Below are 18,663 nucleotides of genomic sequence, written 5' to 3'. Positions count from 1 at the left end.
ATTTTGTTTACATTTAGTCATTGAATATTTTTTTGTGTTTAATTTATTACTAATTACTTGAAATTGTTCATATTTACCTCTATGACCGATTGTAACCGATCATAAAGATAAAATATGAATAATTTCAAATAATTTAGGAATAAGTTAAAATAGAAAAAAATAATGACTAAATATTAACAAATCCAAAGTTCTTTGCTTTTCAAAGTGATTATCCCCATTTATATTTACATAACAACTTTTTTTTGTTGACAAACCGATTTTAAGCGTTTTTGCGAAACAATTCTTCTTTGACTATTCAAGATTTCGATTTGTGTTCTTTCTGTGCGGGGGAATTTTATCCAAAAGATTTAAATTTGGAGCGGCGTCATCTGTTATTTTCAAGTATAAACTCATATACATGTTTATTCCACACAAAGCTTGGTATCATCGACATGTTTGTGTAGAATCCGCGCGGAGCTTTTACAAAGCTGCTGCTTCACGCATAACCATAACAGAACCTGTTTACTACTGGAATCAGAAGCTAAATGAGCTTTGGAAATCAGGTCGAATCAATGAAGCACGACACCTGTTCGATGAAATGCCTGAGAAAGATGAGTTTACTTGGAATACCATGATTGCTGGTTACGGAAATTCTGGGAAGGTAAGTGAGGCACAAAAGTTATTCCATGATACTCCAAATAAGAGTTCCGTTACATGGTCTTCACTAATTTCCTGTTATTGTAATTTGGGATACGAATATGAATCAATGAGTCTGTTTTCCCAAATGCAATGTTTAGGGTATAAACCGAGCCAGTTTACATTAGGGAGTGTTCTTAGAATGTGTTCGATATACCGATTGTTATCAAGAGGGGAGCAGGTTCACGGGTATGCAATCAAGACTCAGTTTGATGCAAATGTTTTTGTTGTTACTGGACTTGTTGACATGTATGCACAATGCAGACAGATGTCTAAAGCTAAATATTTGTTCAAATCGATGACTTATGGAAAGAATCATGTCACATGGACTGCAATGATCACTGGATTTTCACGAAACCAAGATCAAATAGGAGCTATTGAGTGTTTTCGTGATATGAGAGCTGAAGGAGTTGAAGCAAATCAGTATACTTTTCCTAGTGTTTTAACCGCTTGTGGTGATAGCTTGGCTTTTAAATTCGGTTTACAGGTCCATGGTTGCATTGTGAAGGGTGGTTTTAGTGGTAATGTGTTTGTAGAAAGTGCATTAGTAAACATGTATGCAAAATGTGGGAGTTTTGATAATGCTAGAATCGCATTAGAATCAATGGAGGTTGATGATGTTGTTTCTTTGAACGCCATGATTTCGGGCTGTGTAAGGCAAGGTTTTAAACAAGATGCGCTTCTTTTATTCAAGAAAATGCACACCAAGAACATGAAAATCGATGATTTCACTTATCCATCTGTACTAAACTGTTTTGCTTCCTTACTCGACCCCAATACTTCAAATTCTTCAAAATCCATACATTGTTTGGCTATGAAAACGGGATTTGAAGGATACATTCTCATAGGCAATGCTCTTGTTGACATGTATGCGAAACAAGGCGAGTTACAATGTGCACACAATGTGTTTGATAAAATGCCTGAAAGGGATGTGGTCTCATGGACTTCATTGATGACTGGCTATGCTTGCAATAATACCCATGAAGAATCTCTAAAATTATTCTGTGAAATGAGAATTTCCGGGATCAAACCGGATCAAGTTGTAATAGCCAACATCTTGAGTTCATGTGCAGAATTAACTGTTCTTGATTTCGGACAACAAGTTCAAGCCGATTTCATCAAATCAGGTTTTCATTCATCTTTATCAGTCGATAACTCTCTTGTTTCATTCTACACAGACTGTGGTTCCATAGAAGAAGCCAACAAAGTCTTCAATTCAATGAATACAAAAAACGTGATAACATGGACTGCGATAATCAAGGGGTATGCTAAAAATGGTAAATCAACCGAATCTTTAAAGTTCTACAATGAAATGATAAAAAATGGAATAAAACCAGATTTCATAACTTTCATTGAGATACTATTCGCATGTAGTCATGCCGGATTCGTGGATCAAGCCCGCGAATACTTCGACTCGATGATGAAAATTTACCAAATTACCCCCGGACCGGATCACTATGCGTGTATGATCGATCTACTAAGTCGATCCGGGAAGATAGACGAGGCTGAAAAGCTTTTAAATGAAATGGTAATCGAGCCCGATGCAACGGTTTTAAAAGCATTGCTTTCGGGGTGTAGGGTCCACGGAAAACTCGAGCTTGCGGAAAAGACGGCGAATACCCTTTTTGAATTGGCACCTCACGATGCTGTCCCGTACATTGTGCTTTCTAATTTGTACTCTTCAATGGGTAAATGGGAAGAATCCGCAAGGATTCGGAGGTTGATGAAAGCTAGAGGGGTAAATAAGGAACCGGGGAAAAGTTGGATGGAAATTAATAGTAAAGTTTATACATTTATGTCGGAAGATAGAAGGCATGAAAAGTGGGATGCTATTTATGGAAAGATTGATGAGGTTATGATGGCGATTAAAGAAGCGGGTTATGTTGCGGATATGAATTTTGCATTGCATAATATTGATGAAGAAGGTAAACAATTGGGTCTTACTTATCATAGTGAGAAGTTGGCTGTGGCTTTTGGGCTTTTGGAGTTGCCACATGAAAGGGAGATAAGGATTTTTAAGAATTTGCGGGTTTGTGGTGATTGTCATACTGCCATGAAGTTTATATCCAGTGTTTATGGGCGGGTTATAATTCTTAGGGATTCGAATCGGTTTCATCATTTTAAAGATGGAGTTTGTTCTTGTGGAGATTATTGGTAAGCAAAGATGAAGTTTGTATTGTAGCAATCTTTTTATAAAAATTCATTTGATTGATTTAATGGATATTGTTGGTTTAACATAATGTTGACTTAATTGTGTAAATAACCGTTGGAATACATTTTTTGTTTATCATCTAAAAAGAGATCAATTCATGCTGATTCATCCTAAGTAGGTTTAGACTCAGACCTAAAGCAAATTTACTAGCTATATTTTTATTTTGCTATACATTACAACTTAAAAGAAACTTGAAAAAAATATAACATAAAACTATAATTAAGTTACAATTTTTTATGTTTTCATCTTTCGTTATTCAGGTATGGATGATTACACTCGATTGAAAACCGATATTCTTGTTTGATATTTTTTAGAGTTGGATATACTCATATACATACGTATTTGATTAATTTGATACTTGTATATTTAGACCTTCTCTAATTCGTATTCATTAATAACTTATTAAATAAAATGTAGGTTGAGATTTAATGATTAATTTGGATGTGACGTGTCAAAAGAGAGCAACTTTAAACAGAAAGGAAAAAAAAAAGACAAAATCCAATGTTACAAGATTTATTTGCATGTTTGTGCAGTCTCAAGAATAATTACTATATAACCATTAGCATGAGCAAAAGGATGAAGGAACACACATAACATAAGATAATGAAACTAAGAAATAAAAAAATGAAATTGATTAGAAATAAATTCTTCATGTTGTAAGCAACCAACCCATCATGAATCGAACTTTAGCTACACCATATCGTTGTTGTTAAGAGTCATATATAAATATATTTATATAAACCAGACCCGACCTGACCTGACCTCCATTTGCACCCTTTGATCGAGGCCGATAACTTGATTAGATATTGTGTTGTAGTGTAGCAGCAAAAGACAGAAAGAGAAAAGTATAATTAATTAATGACTATGTTTTTTTTTATGGGCAATTAGTATGTATTCAAAAACCCAATTTTTTTTTGGAACGCCTTTTTATCACATTTTTATTTTCTCGCATGTGCATGTTCGGGTATCAACCGTTGAAGTAGTTCGGGTGATGCGTGAGCAAGCTCTGTAAATCAAACATTTATATATATAAGTATTTGTAAGTATAATTTGTAAAAATTTAAATAAAAAATAAAAAATATATATTGTATTTTTGTACCTTGTGGTGTGAAGTTAAAAAGGGGAGGGAGAGGATCGCCATTTGGTAGAGTCGTGGTCGGATCCCTTAAGTTGTCAAAGAACGGGTGAGTGCACGCCTCCAACTGTACACAAAACAAAACAAAACGCATATAAGTATCCCTTGTTTTTCTCAACATTTAGAGTAATTTACAATTTTGGTCCTCGAGTATAAATGATTTTTGTAATTTTGGTTTCAATAACAAAAAGCTCTCCTAATTTTGGTCCTTAATTTGTCCCTAAGTATAACTAAATTTCACAATTTGGGCTTAAAAAGTATCCTCTTGCAATTTTTACCCTTATTTAAGGTTCTTATCAAGTAAAATGAAGTTGATTTTAAATAGAAAATCAAACTTGCAAGATAAAACCTTTTAGGACCAAAAAAAAAAAAGACAGCTACACTGAGAGACCAAAAAAGTAATACTCTAATACTTTAGGTAACTTTTTGTCCCAACCAAGTCCAAAACTAGATTTGACTTACAGCTGTACAACGCAGCTTTGGTGAGTATTGTAGCAGGCGAGAGACAAGATCGACTGCTTCGGATGGCATGCGCTTGTAAAATATCTGATAAAAAGCATCCCCAAAAAAGTAAATTTTTTTGTAAAATATAAAAACAAGTATTAATGTTAATATGATTTGATTGATTGTTTAGTATAAAGATTATATCTATGAACAAACCTTATGCCATGGGTGAGCCTTGATTTGTGGGAATTTGAACTCGGTGTAGTGAGGATTCATACACTTGATTTCCTCACGTGTTGGGGTTCCCAAAATCTTTAAAAAAAAATGGTTGTTAAAAATGAGTTTCAAATATAAAATTTATTAGACAGAAGAGATGTTTGGTACCTTGATTATCTCTACCAGCTGATCCACACCACTTTCACCAGGGAAAAGAGGCTGCAATGCATATTTTGATTTATTTGTATGTATTAGAACAAGTGTGTGATAGTGGAATTTAGTGAATTAGAAATAATAATATGATATAAAAACATCAAATAACTTGTTAAGTGGCACCTGTCCGAGGAGCAGCTCAGCCAAAACACAACCAGCAGACCACATGTCAATTGCATTGGTGTATTCTGTTGCTCCAAAGATCAATTCTGGAGCCCTGTAATATCTTGAGCAAATGTATGAAATATTTGGTTCACCAGGTACCTACATTCCCACAATAAAATCTCAATACCTCACATCATCATCATCATCATCATCATCATCATCATAATATTAAATGGAATGGAACGGGTGACGGAATTGCCCAATCCATTCCTGATTCCATGGTAATAAACTAACTACCCAAGAGAAGAGACTTTGTAAACTTACCAACATTTTTGCACTCCCGAAATCACATAGTTTCAGCTGATGAGTTTGTGGATTAACCTGGAAAAAGCAAAAGGGTTATATGATTATTATTATTCACAAACTTAACAGGTGATCAATGTAAACAAGCAAGTTTCCATTCTTACCAATAAGTTTTGTGGCTTAATATCACGATGGCATACACCAATCACATTATGAATGTAGTTAAGCGAACGACAGATCTGATCAACAAAGACATATATAAAATGAGATTACAAGATTAATTAAGGTAATCAAAAGAAGAGATTAGTAAGAGAGTGAGCTGACCTGATATGTGTACAATTGTACATACAACATAGGCATGTGTTGATTCATCCTAACATAATGCCTTGACATCCTGTAGACTGTTTCAGGTACATATTCCAATACAACATTCAAATACACTTCATTTTTGTCGGTTGTTGAATAGAAACAATTTTTCAGTGGAACAACGTTGGGATGTTCCAATAAACGCATGATTTGTAGCTCTCTGTTCTTGTATCTTTTATCCTGTAGCACTTTCTTTATAGCAACAGCTTCCCCTGTTTCAAGACATTTGGCTTGAAAGACCACACCAAATGAACCGGTACCCACAACCCTCTCCGCTATGTAAGACAAAGTCTGCACGCACCATCACAAAAAATAAAATTATATCATAAGCCATACTGTTTAAATTCAGATGTAAATCAGGTAGGTACCTGTTTTGGTTTTCCATTTCGACCACCAATTGAAGTGACAATGATTTGACCTGTTTCAGTACCATTACCATTACCATTTACAAGAGTCGCCTCGAAATCCTGCTCACAAATCACCATTCATGAGTATCAACATGTCATAGTCAACAGTAGAATATTATGATTGTATTTATTACCTTGTCATCAGCATTATCTTCCATAATTTTCATTCCATTTATTTCTTTTGGGAGCTTGTCATAGTCAGATTTTCCAGGTCTAGCAAATGATGCGCTGGCAGACATCTTTACAGATCTAGCACTCCCAGGCTGCTCTAAACTCCCAAAATCTGACTCACCCTTCACCCTTTTAAAGTTAGGATCTCCACCCTACAAAACCACCAACATCAACTTCAATCAATAAGATCATATTAGTAATACGTATATTCAATAAAGGAAAGCATCTGTATGATGTATCTCAGAAATAATAATAATATGCCCAATGATTTTGACATCCTCCTAATCAAACAATAATGATGTTGTTGATGATTATTATTAATAATATGATACTATTTTATTACTATTATATTGATAGCCAGCGAGAACACACAACAGCTCAAACTGAGTCAAAAGAACACAATAAACAAATAAGCTTTTTCCGTGAAACTACTTCAATATGACTGAAAATGAATGGATCAAAAAACAACACAATCAAGAAAATTTAGCTTTTATCAAAAAAAAAAAAAAAAAAAAAAAAAAAAAAAAAAACGAAATTTATTGGAAAAGGATCTTGAAAACAGATAAATCTAGAAAATATTTAGCTTTCATCAATCTAGCAAATTGTTTAAACTTTCCCCGAATAAATGGATAAAATAAAAACTAATGGATCTTCAAAACCTTTTTATCTTCATTGATCAAAACCAAAGGAACTAAAATATTTTTGAAACGTTTAGTTTCCAATAATAAAAAGGTAAAAACAAGGCATAATCGAAACTTTCTCCATCTTTTAAAAACTTACATCTAAGTAATCGAAGTCAAGCAAAACGATAAAACGTGTAGTAACCGAAACGGAAAAGCCACCAGATTCAATGATCTCCCGAAAATGAAAGACATTCATTATCATTTCCATGAAAATTAGTTGAATGTGATTCAACAATTGGATTCAGAGAACAACACGAACAAATGATATTTCAAAAAGAAAACATTAGCTTCCATCGATCGAAAAGCAAAAAAGCCAAGATAACACGAAATTCTTCAATTCTGATAAAATTCACATCAAGTCATTAGAAACTTACGGTATCCGAAACAGAAGTACGACCAGAGGCGATACTCTTCAAACGACGCATCACATTCATTATGCTTGATTAAATCGTAACCCTAAATTCTCCCTTCTCTCTGGATCTCACAACACTTATCCAATTATCCAAACCCTTCTTCAACAAAACAAAACCAAAATCAACTAATGGAGGAGGAATCTGCGACACAACACGCAATCCTCCTCCACCTTCCTATTCTTCTCTCTGAATGTATTGCTCTCCCTCTCTCTCTTTTTCTCTCTCTAAAAACAATCCCTTTCTCTCTCTATATCTCTCTTAAAATTCTCCATCTCTATCTTTCTCTCTCTCTAAAACTGTTTTTCCTGGTCAAAGGTCAAACCTGAGAAAGCCCAATCATTCATTCTTTGCCTCATTTCGTACACCAGTCAAACTTTCATTCTCAACCATCCATGTCATCATAACTTCATGATCTACGGCTGACAAACCACGCAACTCTGTATACTAAACGACAACTTTTTCACTCTAATTACGGAACTACCCTTCTTAAAAGATGCTTCCAGATAAAAGATTGATAATTTTAAAATATTGTACAGCTATTAATGCGTGTTTTACAAGTGAATTTGGAGTGTCAGTTTGGATTACAAAAGTTTTTTTCTGGACAATGAATTTATTTAAATTAGATGATTCGCCGAACTACAATTTTGTCCACAAACTTTTTTGTTGGCAGTTTGAAAAGCCGAGAGATTTGAACCTAGCAACATAGTCCATATATTATTGCAACATAACAACATAGTCCATATATTATTGGGATATTAACAAAAATGACAACCTCTAAACATATATCACAAAAAAACATATTTTTTTGCGTATTGAAAAAATGTTCACATGACCCGAGATTCAGAGAATCCTACCGATTTATGTGTTTGCCCTTATTGAATGGAGTTTGACATGTGGAACCCACCACATTCCGGAAAAACATTCTCGATTTCATGAAGACGAAACAAATAATAGATTTCCATTTCGCTAAGCATGCTCTTAATCATACTAGTTTTGCGTATTTTGTTGTATGTTTATACTTTATTAACTGATATTATCATGAATTTAATGGAAAGTTACATGACATTGTTTGAAGTTCTCATAAAGAGTGTTACTAAAGTCCTAAGTCCCGAATACACTTTGGTATTACCTATAACACAATAGGTAATGTATTTTTTAATAGTAGTATGTCATTTTCTTATGATGCTATTCATATATTTCATTTTCTTTATTCATACCATTTACTCATATCCGAACGATATAATTTGATATAAGAACCTGTCATCCCATATATATATATATATATATAAAAGAACCTAAGAACATATACAATGTTAGCTTTTATACAAGTTTTTTAATATTTTAAAAAGCTTGTTATGTTTGAAAAATAAGACTTTTTCTAAAGATCAATTCAAACACTTATTATCCACTAACCTTTTAATTTTCTTTCATATCTTCTTTAATGCATGTGTTTTGTTTGTCATATTTGATTCATACATTAATTAACATTATATTTTATACCCCAATAATATTTAGATATTAGTTTTTTATTCTATTAGTTAATCAACTGATTTAAAAAAATAATAATAAATATACTTTATAAAAGAAGTTATATAATTTAAAAGTAGTTGTAAAAAATATCAAAATTAGTGTAATCGAGAGTTATAGATGTTCAAAGTTATATAAGTAACTTTATTCTTCTCTAGATGATTAATATTTAGATATGTGATAATTGTTGTATTTGTTTATAGTAGAATATAATATTTGATTTGCTATGAATTGATACTATATTCGTTGAGTAATTAGTGTAATTGAGAATTATAGTTGTTTAAACGGGTATTTTTATTCGCACCTTGTGATCTTATAAAAATCAAAACCACATTGAAAGATGTAATAAATAAAAAAGGTCTAATAACAATTATTTTATGTTTTTTATTATTCCATATTAATTTATATATATATATATATATATATATATATATATATATATATATATCCCCTATCCTAATAAATAAGTATAATATGTCCACATGTCACTCTCCCAACCCCCCTAAATCGTGTTTTCCCGCTTCTTTTCTTCATCTACATTTACGTATCTGCCCTCCGAAAAAATTTGCACCGATCAAATCAAATACATTCAACAAACGGAAATATAGATGAAAGATTTCCAAATAATAATTGAAAATAATATGCAGAAATCGTAAATTCAAATTTCAAATTCGTTCATATCCAATCCAATAAAATGTGGAAAGTTGTTTATTCTAATTGGAAATTAATTAATTTTCAGTCATTAAATCCCAAAAAATCTGCACCAAATAAATGCATACCGAAATATATACCACTATACCATCTTTACGCTTCTATTTTGTTCACGATTATGCTTTAGAGAATTCATTACAAAGGGTATGCTTCTTCAGTTCTTCATTACTGTATCTTCTCAGTTTTATTTCTTTTAACATAATTTATTTAATAAATCAAGTTGCTAACATAAGTTCTTCAATCCTTCCTGTCTGTACCAGTTATAATTTCCTTGATTTTGTGATCGTTTACTGCATATTCATCCTCCACGACAGGAACAACTACACAAGGTTAGCAATCTGAAAGCCTGTTCAGTCTTTCTTTTACAGGACAATCTGAATTCATGCATTTGTACAAATTCGATAACTGCATATATTTTTCAGAGTTTTCATGTTTATGTACTTAATTCTTCCTCTTTAAGAACTGTACAGTGTTAATCTTCTATTCTTTCCTCTTAAAAAAAATATAAAATTATCGTTTTTAAGGTTGATTCTAATTTTAATCTACGTACGGACCAATTTAGTATGTATTATTTTTCCTGTTTATGTTTTTTACATTTGACAATCAATTAGTACACAAAAATGACCAATTATGTTGAAACATTTCCCATAGGGACAATTTATTCACGTTAACAGTTCAAACATTGATATTTTTTTAAATCCTGTTTTAGTATGTATTTGTATATATATTCGATAATTGCATATATTACTTTACAAAAATGCAAATATTTTTTTACAAAAATTTGTATAGGGATCAATAATGTAACACTATTAATTTAGATATGCTATATTTGTACTACATAGAAATCATTTTAGTATGTATTATTTTAACTATTTAAGTTTTTTACGTTTGATAATGTTGTATTACACTAAAATGACCAATTATCTAAAAACATTTGATCCAGTGACCATTTTTGTAACTTTTCCAAAAAACTGTTATGTGTAAAGAAATTTTCAAATACTGTTTTTTTTATTATCTTATTTGCTATATTATTATATATATATATTAAGTTTATGAAAGATTGTAACAATATTCGTTCCCTTATTTTGTCAAAATCGGTCCCTCAAGTTAGTTCGTGGGTTATTTTAACGCTACCATGGTTACCGCTTCAGGCGGCCTCTCAGAAATATCTTCCATCCTTTCAGAACTCTCTCTATTCCTCCGGTATAGTCTACTATCCACAGAAACCCACCGCCTCATACCCCCTCCTTTCTACCGTATTGTCTACGCTCAAGAAATCTTGGGCGTTTCTTGCCCTCCACCTGCTCTAGGCTCTCTTCTTCTCCTCAGAATCGTCGACCTCCACCAGCTCCTACCGTAGATTTGTGTAAACGAAGGTACTTATTCAATCCCGCCGCCTCTCTTATCAGATATCTTCCGTTTCCGACTCCACTCCACCGTCTTCCTTTTATCTCCCACCGCTTCTTCATCTCCATCCTTCTACAGGGTTTCTGTTAGCAGATCCTCTATTCGCACACCGATGAGAAGCACGAACGCAACAGATCAGGGAGGTGGGGAGGATGGTTCGATGGTCGCAAATCAGGGAGGTGGGGAGCACCTGCTCTAGGCTCTCTTCTTCTCCTCAGACGTTCGTCCCCTTTATGGTGTAGTCTTCGTCTGGTAGAGAGAGGGAAAAAGAGAAACACGAATGGAAATAGATAACGGGCTGGATTGGGAAATCTCCACCGACTCTTAGCTTGATCGGAGAAGAAGGACGAAGGCTTCAGCAGGAGCTGTCGTCAACTGTGATGGAAGAAAGGGGCTGCTCCGGTAGCGGATCGCGAAGGGGAGGAGGGAAAAACTGTTGGTCCCGTGGTGGTTCTGTGATGTTCAATCGAAGAAGAAGAAAACAAAATCAGCAACAGTAAGGGTTGGATGGAGGCTCGCCACAACCGGTTAGTTCATCGGTCCTTCTTCTTATCCACTTCGTGGTGTTAGATGACGCAAAGATGAATAAATGTAGATGACGAACGTCTTAACGAACCCTAATTCAAGGTAATTTCTTTATCCGTTTTCATTTTTCTTTTCTGAAAATTATGGAATTCGACTTCATTGTTTCCTGTTTCTTTGTCTTTATTATTGGTAAGATTCACTTCCTGTGAAGATTAAATTCTCAGCCACAGATGATTGCAACCAAGGTTCTAAATGGCGTGAGGCGTGGCGTGGCGGCAAGGTCAAGCCTCAAGCTTAACGAGCCATGGCGAGTTATGGCGTTTTTCAAGGCGTGATGTAAGGCGGCGATTTTGTATTAATTTATAATTATATTACCACATAAATATAAATTTATATTAAGTATTACTACTTTTTAGAAGTGTTATATCAATAACTAATAATAAAAAGTTAACAAAAAACACAATACTTGTATCCCCGATTAGAAAATACATAACAAATAGCAAAAAAACGTGTCTCATACGAAAAAACACGCGCCATAACACGCCATGGCACGCCATATCACGCCTTGCTACGCGCCACGCCTAACAGCAACGTTATGAAGCTTTTCGTAACGGCGAAGCCACGCTTCACGCCATGGCACGCCTTGGCGCGCGCCATGGCGCGCCTTTTAGAACACTGATTGCAACTATATCTCATTAATGTCAGTATTCAATTAATTCACTTAAGGTAATTGAATTTATATATATTATTATTTTGGGTACGGTTTTTACTTTCTCAGGTTTCTTTTCATAGCAGATCGACAGTTCCTTCGATTTAGGGTTTTATTGAAGTTTAATTATGTTGAACACAATTTCAGGTATGTGTTCTATCGATAACCGATTCTTTGTTTTCATTTGATTTCAATTAAATAATGACATTCATGAAATTCATCTTATGGGTTTTGAAATTCATTTTGATTGATAAATCAACAGCTTAGCACAAACAATCATCAATTTGTTAAAAGTCAAGATTGTTACTCATTTTTTCTGTGGATAAAACCAGGTGCAAGGAAGTTGATGAATTCACAGTTATGGCACGACTGTGAGCAAGTAAGTTTCTTTCACGGTATCTTTGTAAAGAAAAAATTACAAGTGATTCTATCCATTAATAGAATTCGTACTTTTTTTACTGTTTCATTCAAGCTTGCAGCATGATGTGAACCTGATGAAGTTTTTCACGAAGCTCACAATCCATGTTTCCGATGGTAGGAACTAAAAGCTGGGAACAAGAGAAAAAATCAGGAAAAAAATATGAGAAAAAAATAGATGGTGGGTGGGTAAAAACAGGAAGGCCCTTTTCTGATTGGAATCTGACTTAAAAGCTTTAGAACCCGGGTAAAAACACTAGGCATGTTTACAATATGTTGCTTTTGATTTTTTTTCTGCTTTTACATATTGAATTGTTAATAACATTTGGCATCATCCTTGCAGGTAAATGTATTTTATTTGGATAGAGTGTTGTGATAAAAGTATCATCATCATATTGAAAGAAATAGCGAGTTACATTCGATTACTTTCACTTCTTGATCTTCATATTTTAAAATTTTATCTTAATTTTTAAATGGAATATTGGTTTTGTTCTTATAAAAGCTGACTGTACATGTATATGTTGCTATTTGGTTCAGTTCGTCCAAGCAGAAATTGGTCAATTCTTTTATGCTCCAAAGTCCAAAAGTAAAGACCATAAAGGAGTTGCGACCGGTATGGACATGGCATAGGATAAATGAGGTAAAGACCATAAAGGAGTCCAAAAGCATTCTAATTTTTTTTTAAATTATTCATAAATTATAATCACTAATTGAATCGACCTGATGGTTGATAGTTGCAACAATTAATTGCAGGAAGGATTTCAGCTTTATTCCTTATCTTTTTACCGATATTTCTTCCATCTTCCACCGCCATCCATATCTCTCACTGCCTCTCTCCACCGCCTATGGTTTTAAGTTTAAACTGGGGTTAGATGGTCAACTTCTACCTTCTGCTTCCTTCTAAACTTCTTACGCTCCTCCAAAGTCCAAACCACCGCCTTTACCAGATTATCTGCTTCCGATTTTGATAGAGAACAAATAATCCACTAATCCTTTTTCCTTACGTCGACTCTGCTTCTTTCCCGTTCTCCTCAACCATGGTAACCGCCCCCACCTCATCCGGAATAACCCACCGCCTCATCTCGATTCTTCCAGATTATCCTTTTGTCAACTCGCTCTCTGCAGTCTCCGGGAACCCTAAATTCATCTCTACCGGAACCGGCGTCCGCCACCCGTACGATTCCTTATCTGCCACAACATCTGTATTTTCTGTATTTCTCCAACTGTGTACGTCTTCTCTCCATGTGCCTCTTCACTGATTTGGTATATCTCCTTCTGTATCTTCTATTTACACGGATTGCTTGCTTCCCGACCCTCAAATAAACGTGGGGTCGTCGATTTCCGTCAAATGACCCAGGTTCCCCTGGCTCTTCCACCGTCCGGGCTCCCTTTCCTCCCTATGCTCCCCCGGCGCATGCCTACCACGCTTCGCATGTTTATTTCAAAGGTTAGGGTTTACAGTTATCTTGCTCTGCTTTGTAGGGGGAGATGATGATGATGTCAACATGCTATTTGATGGGATTTCATCTGTATTTGATTCTTTGGAATCTAAAGAAAATACAAATACAGACATGGAAGAAGAAGCTTATGAGGCAACTATTAAAAAAGAATCAAGGAAGAAACGCAAGAACTCTGAGCAAATGGTGAATGTATTTTGATGTTGTGTGGTGCAGCCAATTCAAATGTTGTGAAGCTGAGCTGTGAAAAACTTCGACTTTTTTTTTCCAGGTTACCCACCTTGATTGTAGCTAATGTTAGCATAAAGAAAACTGCCTATATCCAGTTGCTTCCCATGAATGTATGCCTATTTCCTGTATAGTTTATAAAACTATTTATTTTGTCGATGCAGAAGCAGTTCATGGAGCTGCTACTGTTGCTGAAGCTGAAGGTGGAAACAAAATTTAAGCGTCTCAGGAACAAAGACTCAAAGTTGTTTTTTACTTTGAAACAGTTTGACACCAAACATCGTACATTATTAACCGGAACCCCTCTCCAGGTTTGTTATAGTGTTTAAGTGTATAATGTACTTTACTTTTTTTTATATATATTTAATCTGAATTGAAGATGGCTTTCAGAACATCTTGGATGAGCTTTTCATGCTCATACATTTCCTTGATGCTTTGCTGGGAAGGTTTGTATTATTGCAACCCCTTACCATAAGCTATGTCTAATATTATATAAGGAAAAGTACACAATCCTTAAACATCATCTTCTGTTACTATAATTTTTATGCACTTTGCAAGTTTGGAGGAGTTTTAAGAAGAGTTTAAGGATATCAATATAGAAGAGCAACTTTGAAGGCTCCATAAGAGTTTAGCCTCCCATCTTATAAAGGGTGTTGGAGATGGAGAGTTAATAAGGTAAAAAAACTAAGTGGTTATTATTGTTTTCGTTCTTATAAAAATATAAGCTTTTCTTAATTTTCTTAATTTTATGGAATTAGCTTCAACAACCATGTCATGCTGGTTCATTTTCTTAATTTTATTTCTATCGGTCTTGCAGGCTCTTGAACATAGACCTCAATCCCCCAATCTACAGACTACAAGTATCCCCTTAATTGTGATTACTTCCTGTAAATACCAACTCTAATCTTTAAATATGTTAAGTGTGCAGGTACCATACCTACTTATTTCATTTAGTCCAATAACGAGCTAAGTGCAATATATAAAAATATAGTTCTCTAATCTTTTCCAATACATGGACCAATTTTGTAATGTTTTTCTACAGAAGGACCAATTATGTAAACATTTTCTGCAGCAAAGACCATTTTGTTATGTTTTTATGCCACAGAGAGAAATTCGGTTATGTTTCTCTACCACAGTTGTCATTTGTGTGATATTTTTGTGTACATGGACTATTTCTGTAATATTTTTATGTAAACAGACCATTTTTGTAATATTTTTCTACAAACAGACCATTTTGGTAATGTTTTTTTTTATCATAGGAACCAACTCTGTAATCTTTTTTTCAAAAGTGACCATTATATAAAATAATTCTTCCACAAGGACCACTTAAGTAATCAATTTCTGCTTACATTTCCATCATCCGATTGATGGCAAATTACACAGAATAGCAACATACTTTAATTTCGATACCAATTTATGCAACGTACTTCCTTATTTGTCTCAGAAAACAAACACATTCTGCCCCGCGCAACGCGCGGGTAACCCCTCTAGTTTGTACTATGATCGTATGTTTATTGCATTAACAAATTAGCAATATAACATTTTCCTAAACATCATGAGTGCTGTTGAAGAAAATAAAGGAGGTGTCTTCTTCGTTTACGGTTATGGTGGAACGGGTAAACCTTTTTTTATGGAAGACGATATCTTCAGCAATTAGATCTGATGGTAATATTGTTTTAAATGTTGCTTCAAGCGGTATTGCGTCCTTATTATTGCCCGGTGGTAGAACAACACACTCTCGATTTATAATTTCATTTGAACTTACATATGATTCTTTTTGTAAAATAAATCCAGATGGTGAGTTGGCTAGCTTAATAAGAAAAACCTCTTTAATAATTTGGGATGAAGCACATATGGTCCATAAGCATGCATTTGAAGCTTTAGATCGAACTTTCAAAGATTTATTAAGGTGCGGAAATTCAAGCATCTCAAATATTCCATTTGGAGGGAAAGTTATTGTCTTTGGAGGAGATTTCAGACAGATTCTACCTGTTGTTCCGGGTGGTAGTAGACAGAACATTGTAAATGCTTCTTTGAGTTCTTCATATTTATGGTAACATTGCAAAGTCCATAGATTAACAAAAAACATGAGGCTAACTGTTGGAAGGGATCAATCTGGTATAGAAAAAATAAGAGATTTTGCAAATTGGCTATTGGATATAGGAGAAGGCAAACTTGGTGGTCCGAACGATGATGAAACGATTATCGATATTCCAGATGATATTGTCATTAATGATTCACATGATCCTATAGGTTCCTTAATTGAGTTTGTATATCCTTCAATTTTAGAGAACTATAGCAATATAAATTATTTCCAAGAAAGAGCGATACTTGCTCCAAAAATTGAAGTTGTTCAGGAAATAAACGACCGTTTGCTTAAGAAGTTTCCAGGAGATGAAGTTGAATATTTAAGTTCAGACAGCATATGTGAATCTGAATTTGTCCATGATCAGTTTGATGCAAATTTATACTCTCCTGGTGTATTAAATGGTCTCAAAGTATCCGGTTTACCAAATCATAAGTTAGTTTTAAAAATTGGTGTTCCAGTAACGTTACTAAGAAATGTTGATCAGAAAAACGGCTTATGTAATGGCACAAGACTACAGGTGATATCATTGGGCAAACGTGTTATTGAGGCACGTATAATAGCTGGAACTAATATTGGAAACCGGACTTTTATTCCAAGAATGTCTTTAACTCCATCAGAAAAAAAATTCCCTTCAAATTCACAAGAAGACAGTTTCCTTTAGCCGTATGTTTTGCGATGACTATTAATAAAAGTCAAGGACAATCGTTATCAAAGGTTGGTTTGTTTCTCAAAGATCCAGTTTTTTCACATGGACAATTGTATGTTGCCTTATCTAGAGTTCAAAGCAGAGAGGGATTAAAATTATTAATTTTAGATAAAGATGGCAAAGTCACAAATAAAACTTCCAATGTTGTTTATAAGGAAGTTTTTCGAAATTTATAGCCAACTTTTTTTTGTAGCATATTTTATTCATTTTTAGCAAATCACACTTAATCCATCATATTACTTTATTTATTTATAATTACATATTGTTTTTTTTATGTTAATTTCATTACACACATTGGTAATGCATCATCTGCATATGTTCAACGAGAATCATGCACCAAAAATAAGGGTTTTCAAAAATCTCTATTTCTAATTAAATACTTACCATTTACTGTGTAATTAAATACTTAAAAATCAAAAAGTTATTGAAAACTACAATATTACAATTCATAAGTTTTCTAAATTAATGAAATATTATTTTATTAAATAAATAATTTTTAAATTCAATTGAAAATCAACACCCGTGGGTTCCACGGGTTTTAACCTAGTATATATATATATATATATATATATATATATATATATATATATATATATATATATATATATATATGGGGATAGGGAATATACATTACAGTCTCACCTAAGCTTAGGTACTAAACCTATAAAATATGTTGTTTTAGCTTAGTAAATATGTCCGATTTGGTTTTCACTTGGTAAATATATCATCATCGATAACATTTCTTTCCTCCATTATCATTTTTCCATCCCTAATTTTTTTCCTCCATTATCATTTATTACTTCACCCCAGTGAACATTACTTTTTTCTGTTGTCACGAAGATCTAAGATAATCAATATTCTTGCTTCCTTATCAAAACTATTGCGTCGATCTTGAATCTACATCTTCAATTTTTAATCGTGAATCCCCTAACCGCAATCTTTATATAGTAAAACAACGTATTTTCATGAGGTTTAGTACCTAAGCTTAGGTGGGACTGTAATGTATATTCACTTTTCCATATATATATATATATATATATATATATATATGAATGACTATTTGAGAACTCATAGTTCCCGAGAACCCGAAAACTAAAAGTGAAACGTTGGATCAATTGTTTGGATGGCTTATATGATCGGTGGCATGATTTGAAAATATTACTAATTTTAGTGACATATCGGGTTTTTTTAAAATTAATCACGGGGTATATTTGGTGGAAAAAGTGTTATATGTTGAAAAAGATCAATTTATAGAAATTCCATAAATTACGTTCTCTCTCTCTCTCTCTCTCTCTCTCTCTCACACACACACACATATTATCCTCTTACCTCTGCATCGATCTCCTCCCTTGTTTTTCCATACACCACCTCTACCTCAGTCTCGATCAACGACAACTCCAATCTAAGGGTGAGCAAAAACCGAACTGACTAAAGAAAAACCGACAAAACCGCAATAAACCGCAATCGAAAAACCGAAACCGATGCAAAAATCAAAGGTGCGGATTTAATTTTTGCAAAAACCGAAAGTCAACGGTGCGGTGCAG

General features: G+C 33.7%; 3 protein-coding genes across 4 annotated transcripts; 2 read left to right on the top strand and 1 right to left on the bottom strand.

Moving 5' to 3' along the window:
* Positions 1-219: 219 nt before the first annotated feature.
* On the top strand, positions 220-2,892 carry LOC145124447 (Tetratricopeptide repeat (TPR)-like superfamily protein). Its single transcript, XM_079059767.1, has one exon. It carries the CDS (start codon positions 398-400, stop codon positions 2,831-2,833), a length of 2,436 nt encoding a protein of 811 aa, XP_078915893.1. The 5' UTR covers positions 220-397; the 3' UTR covers positions 2,834-2,892.
* A 612-nt stretch (positions 2,893-3,504) lies between these two features.
* LOC145124448 (shaggy-related protein kinase epsilon-like) lies at positions 3,505-7,630 on the bottom strand. Of its 2 annotated transcripts, none has more exons than XM_079059769.1 (12): positions 7,305-7,630; positions 6,211-6,399; positions 6,038-6,136; positions 5,628-5,960; positions 5,468-5,542; positions 5,325-5,381; positions 5,019-5,159; positions 4,851-4,901; positions 4,683-4,778; positions 4,485-4,568; positions 3,987-4,089; positions 3,505-3,893 (listed from the first exon to the last, which is right to left on the bottom strand). In XM_079059769.1, exons 1-12 carry the CDS (start codon positions 7,362-7,364, stop codon positions 3,826-3,828), a joined length of 1,356 nt encoding a protein of 451 aa, XP_078915895.1. In that variant the 5' UTR covers positions 7,365-7,630; the 3' UTR covers positions 3,505-3,825. The 2 variants fall into 2 exon arrangements, with proteins under 2 accessions (XP_078915895.1, XP_078915894.1); XM_079059768.1 differs by lacking the exon at positions 7,305-7,630 and adding an exon at positions 7,028-7,189.
* An 8,781-nt stretch (positions 7,631-16,411) lies between these two features.
* On the top strand, positions 16,412-17,074 carry LOC145126388 (uncharacterized). The gene has a single exon (XM_079061766.1). The coding sequence runs from the start codon at positions 16,412-16,414 to the stop codon at positions 17,072-17,074; it is 663 nt and encodes a 220-aa protein (XP_078917892.1).
* Positions 17,075-18,663: the final 1,589 nt, after the last annotated feature.

This window comes from Lactuca virosa, chromosome 7, assembly GCF_052849685.1.
Source record: "Lactuca virosa cultivar CGN04683 chromosome 7, Lactuca_virosa_CGN04683_v6, whole genome shotgun sequence".
Taxonomy (NCBI): Eukaryota; Viridiplantae; Streptophyta; class Magnoliopsida; order Asterales; family Asteraceae; genus Lactuca; species Lactuca virosa.
Note: the sequence above shows the minus strand (reverse complement) of the source record. Positions and strands in the feature narration are given on the sequence as shown.

Coding starts and splice junctions, on each gene's coding strand:
- LOC145124447 (XM_079059767.1), top strand. CDS start 398: ATGTTTATTCCACACAAAGCTTGGTATCATCGACATGTTTGTGTAGAA.
- LOC145124448 (XM_079059768.1), bottom strand. CDS start 7,138: ATGGAAATGATAATGAATGTCTTTCATTTTCGGGAGATCATTGAATCT. Junction 5,961..6,037: donor GAAATGGAAAACCAAAACAG/GTACCTACCTGA, acceptor TGGTGCGTGCAG/ACTTTGTCTTACATAGCGGA. Junction 4,902..5,018: donor CTGAGCTGCTCCTCGGACAG/GTGCCACTTAAC, acceptor TATGCATTGCAG/CCTCTTTTCCCTGGTGAAAG.
- LOC145126388 (XM_079061766.1), top strand. CDS start 16,412: ATGAGGCTAACTGTTGGAAGGGATCAATCTGGTATAGAAAAAATAAGA.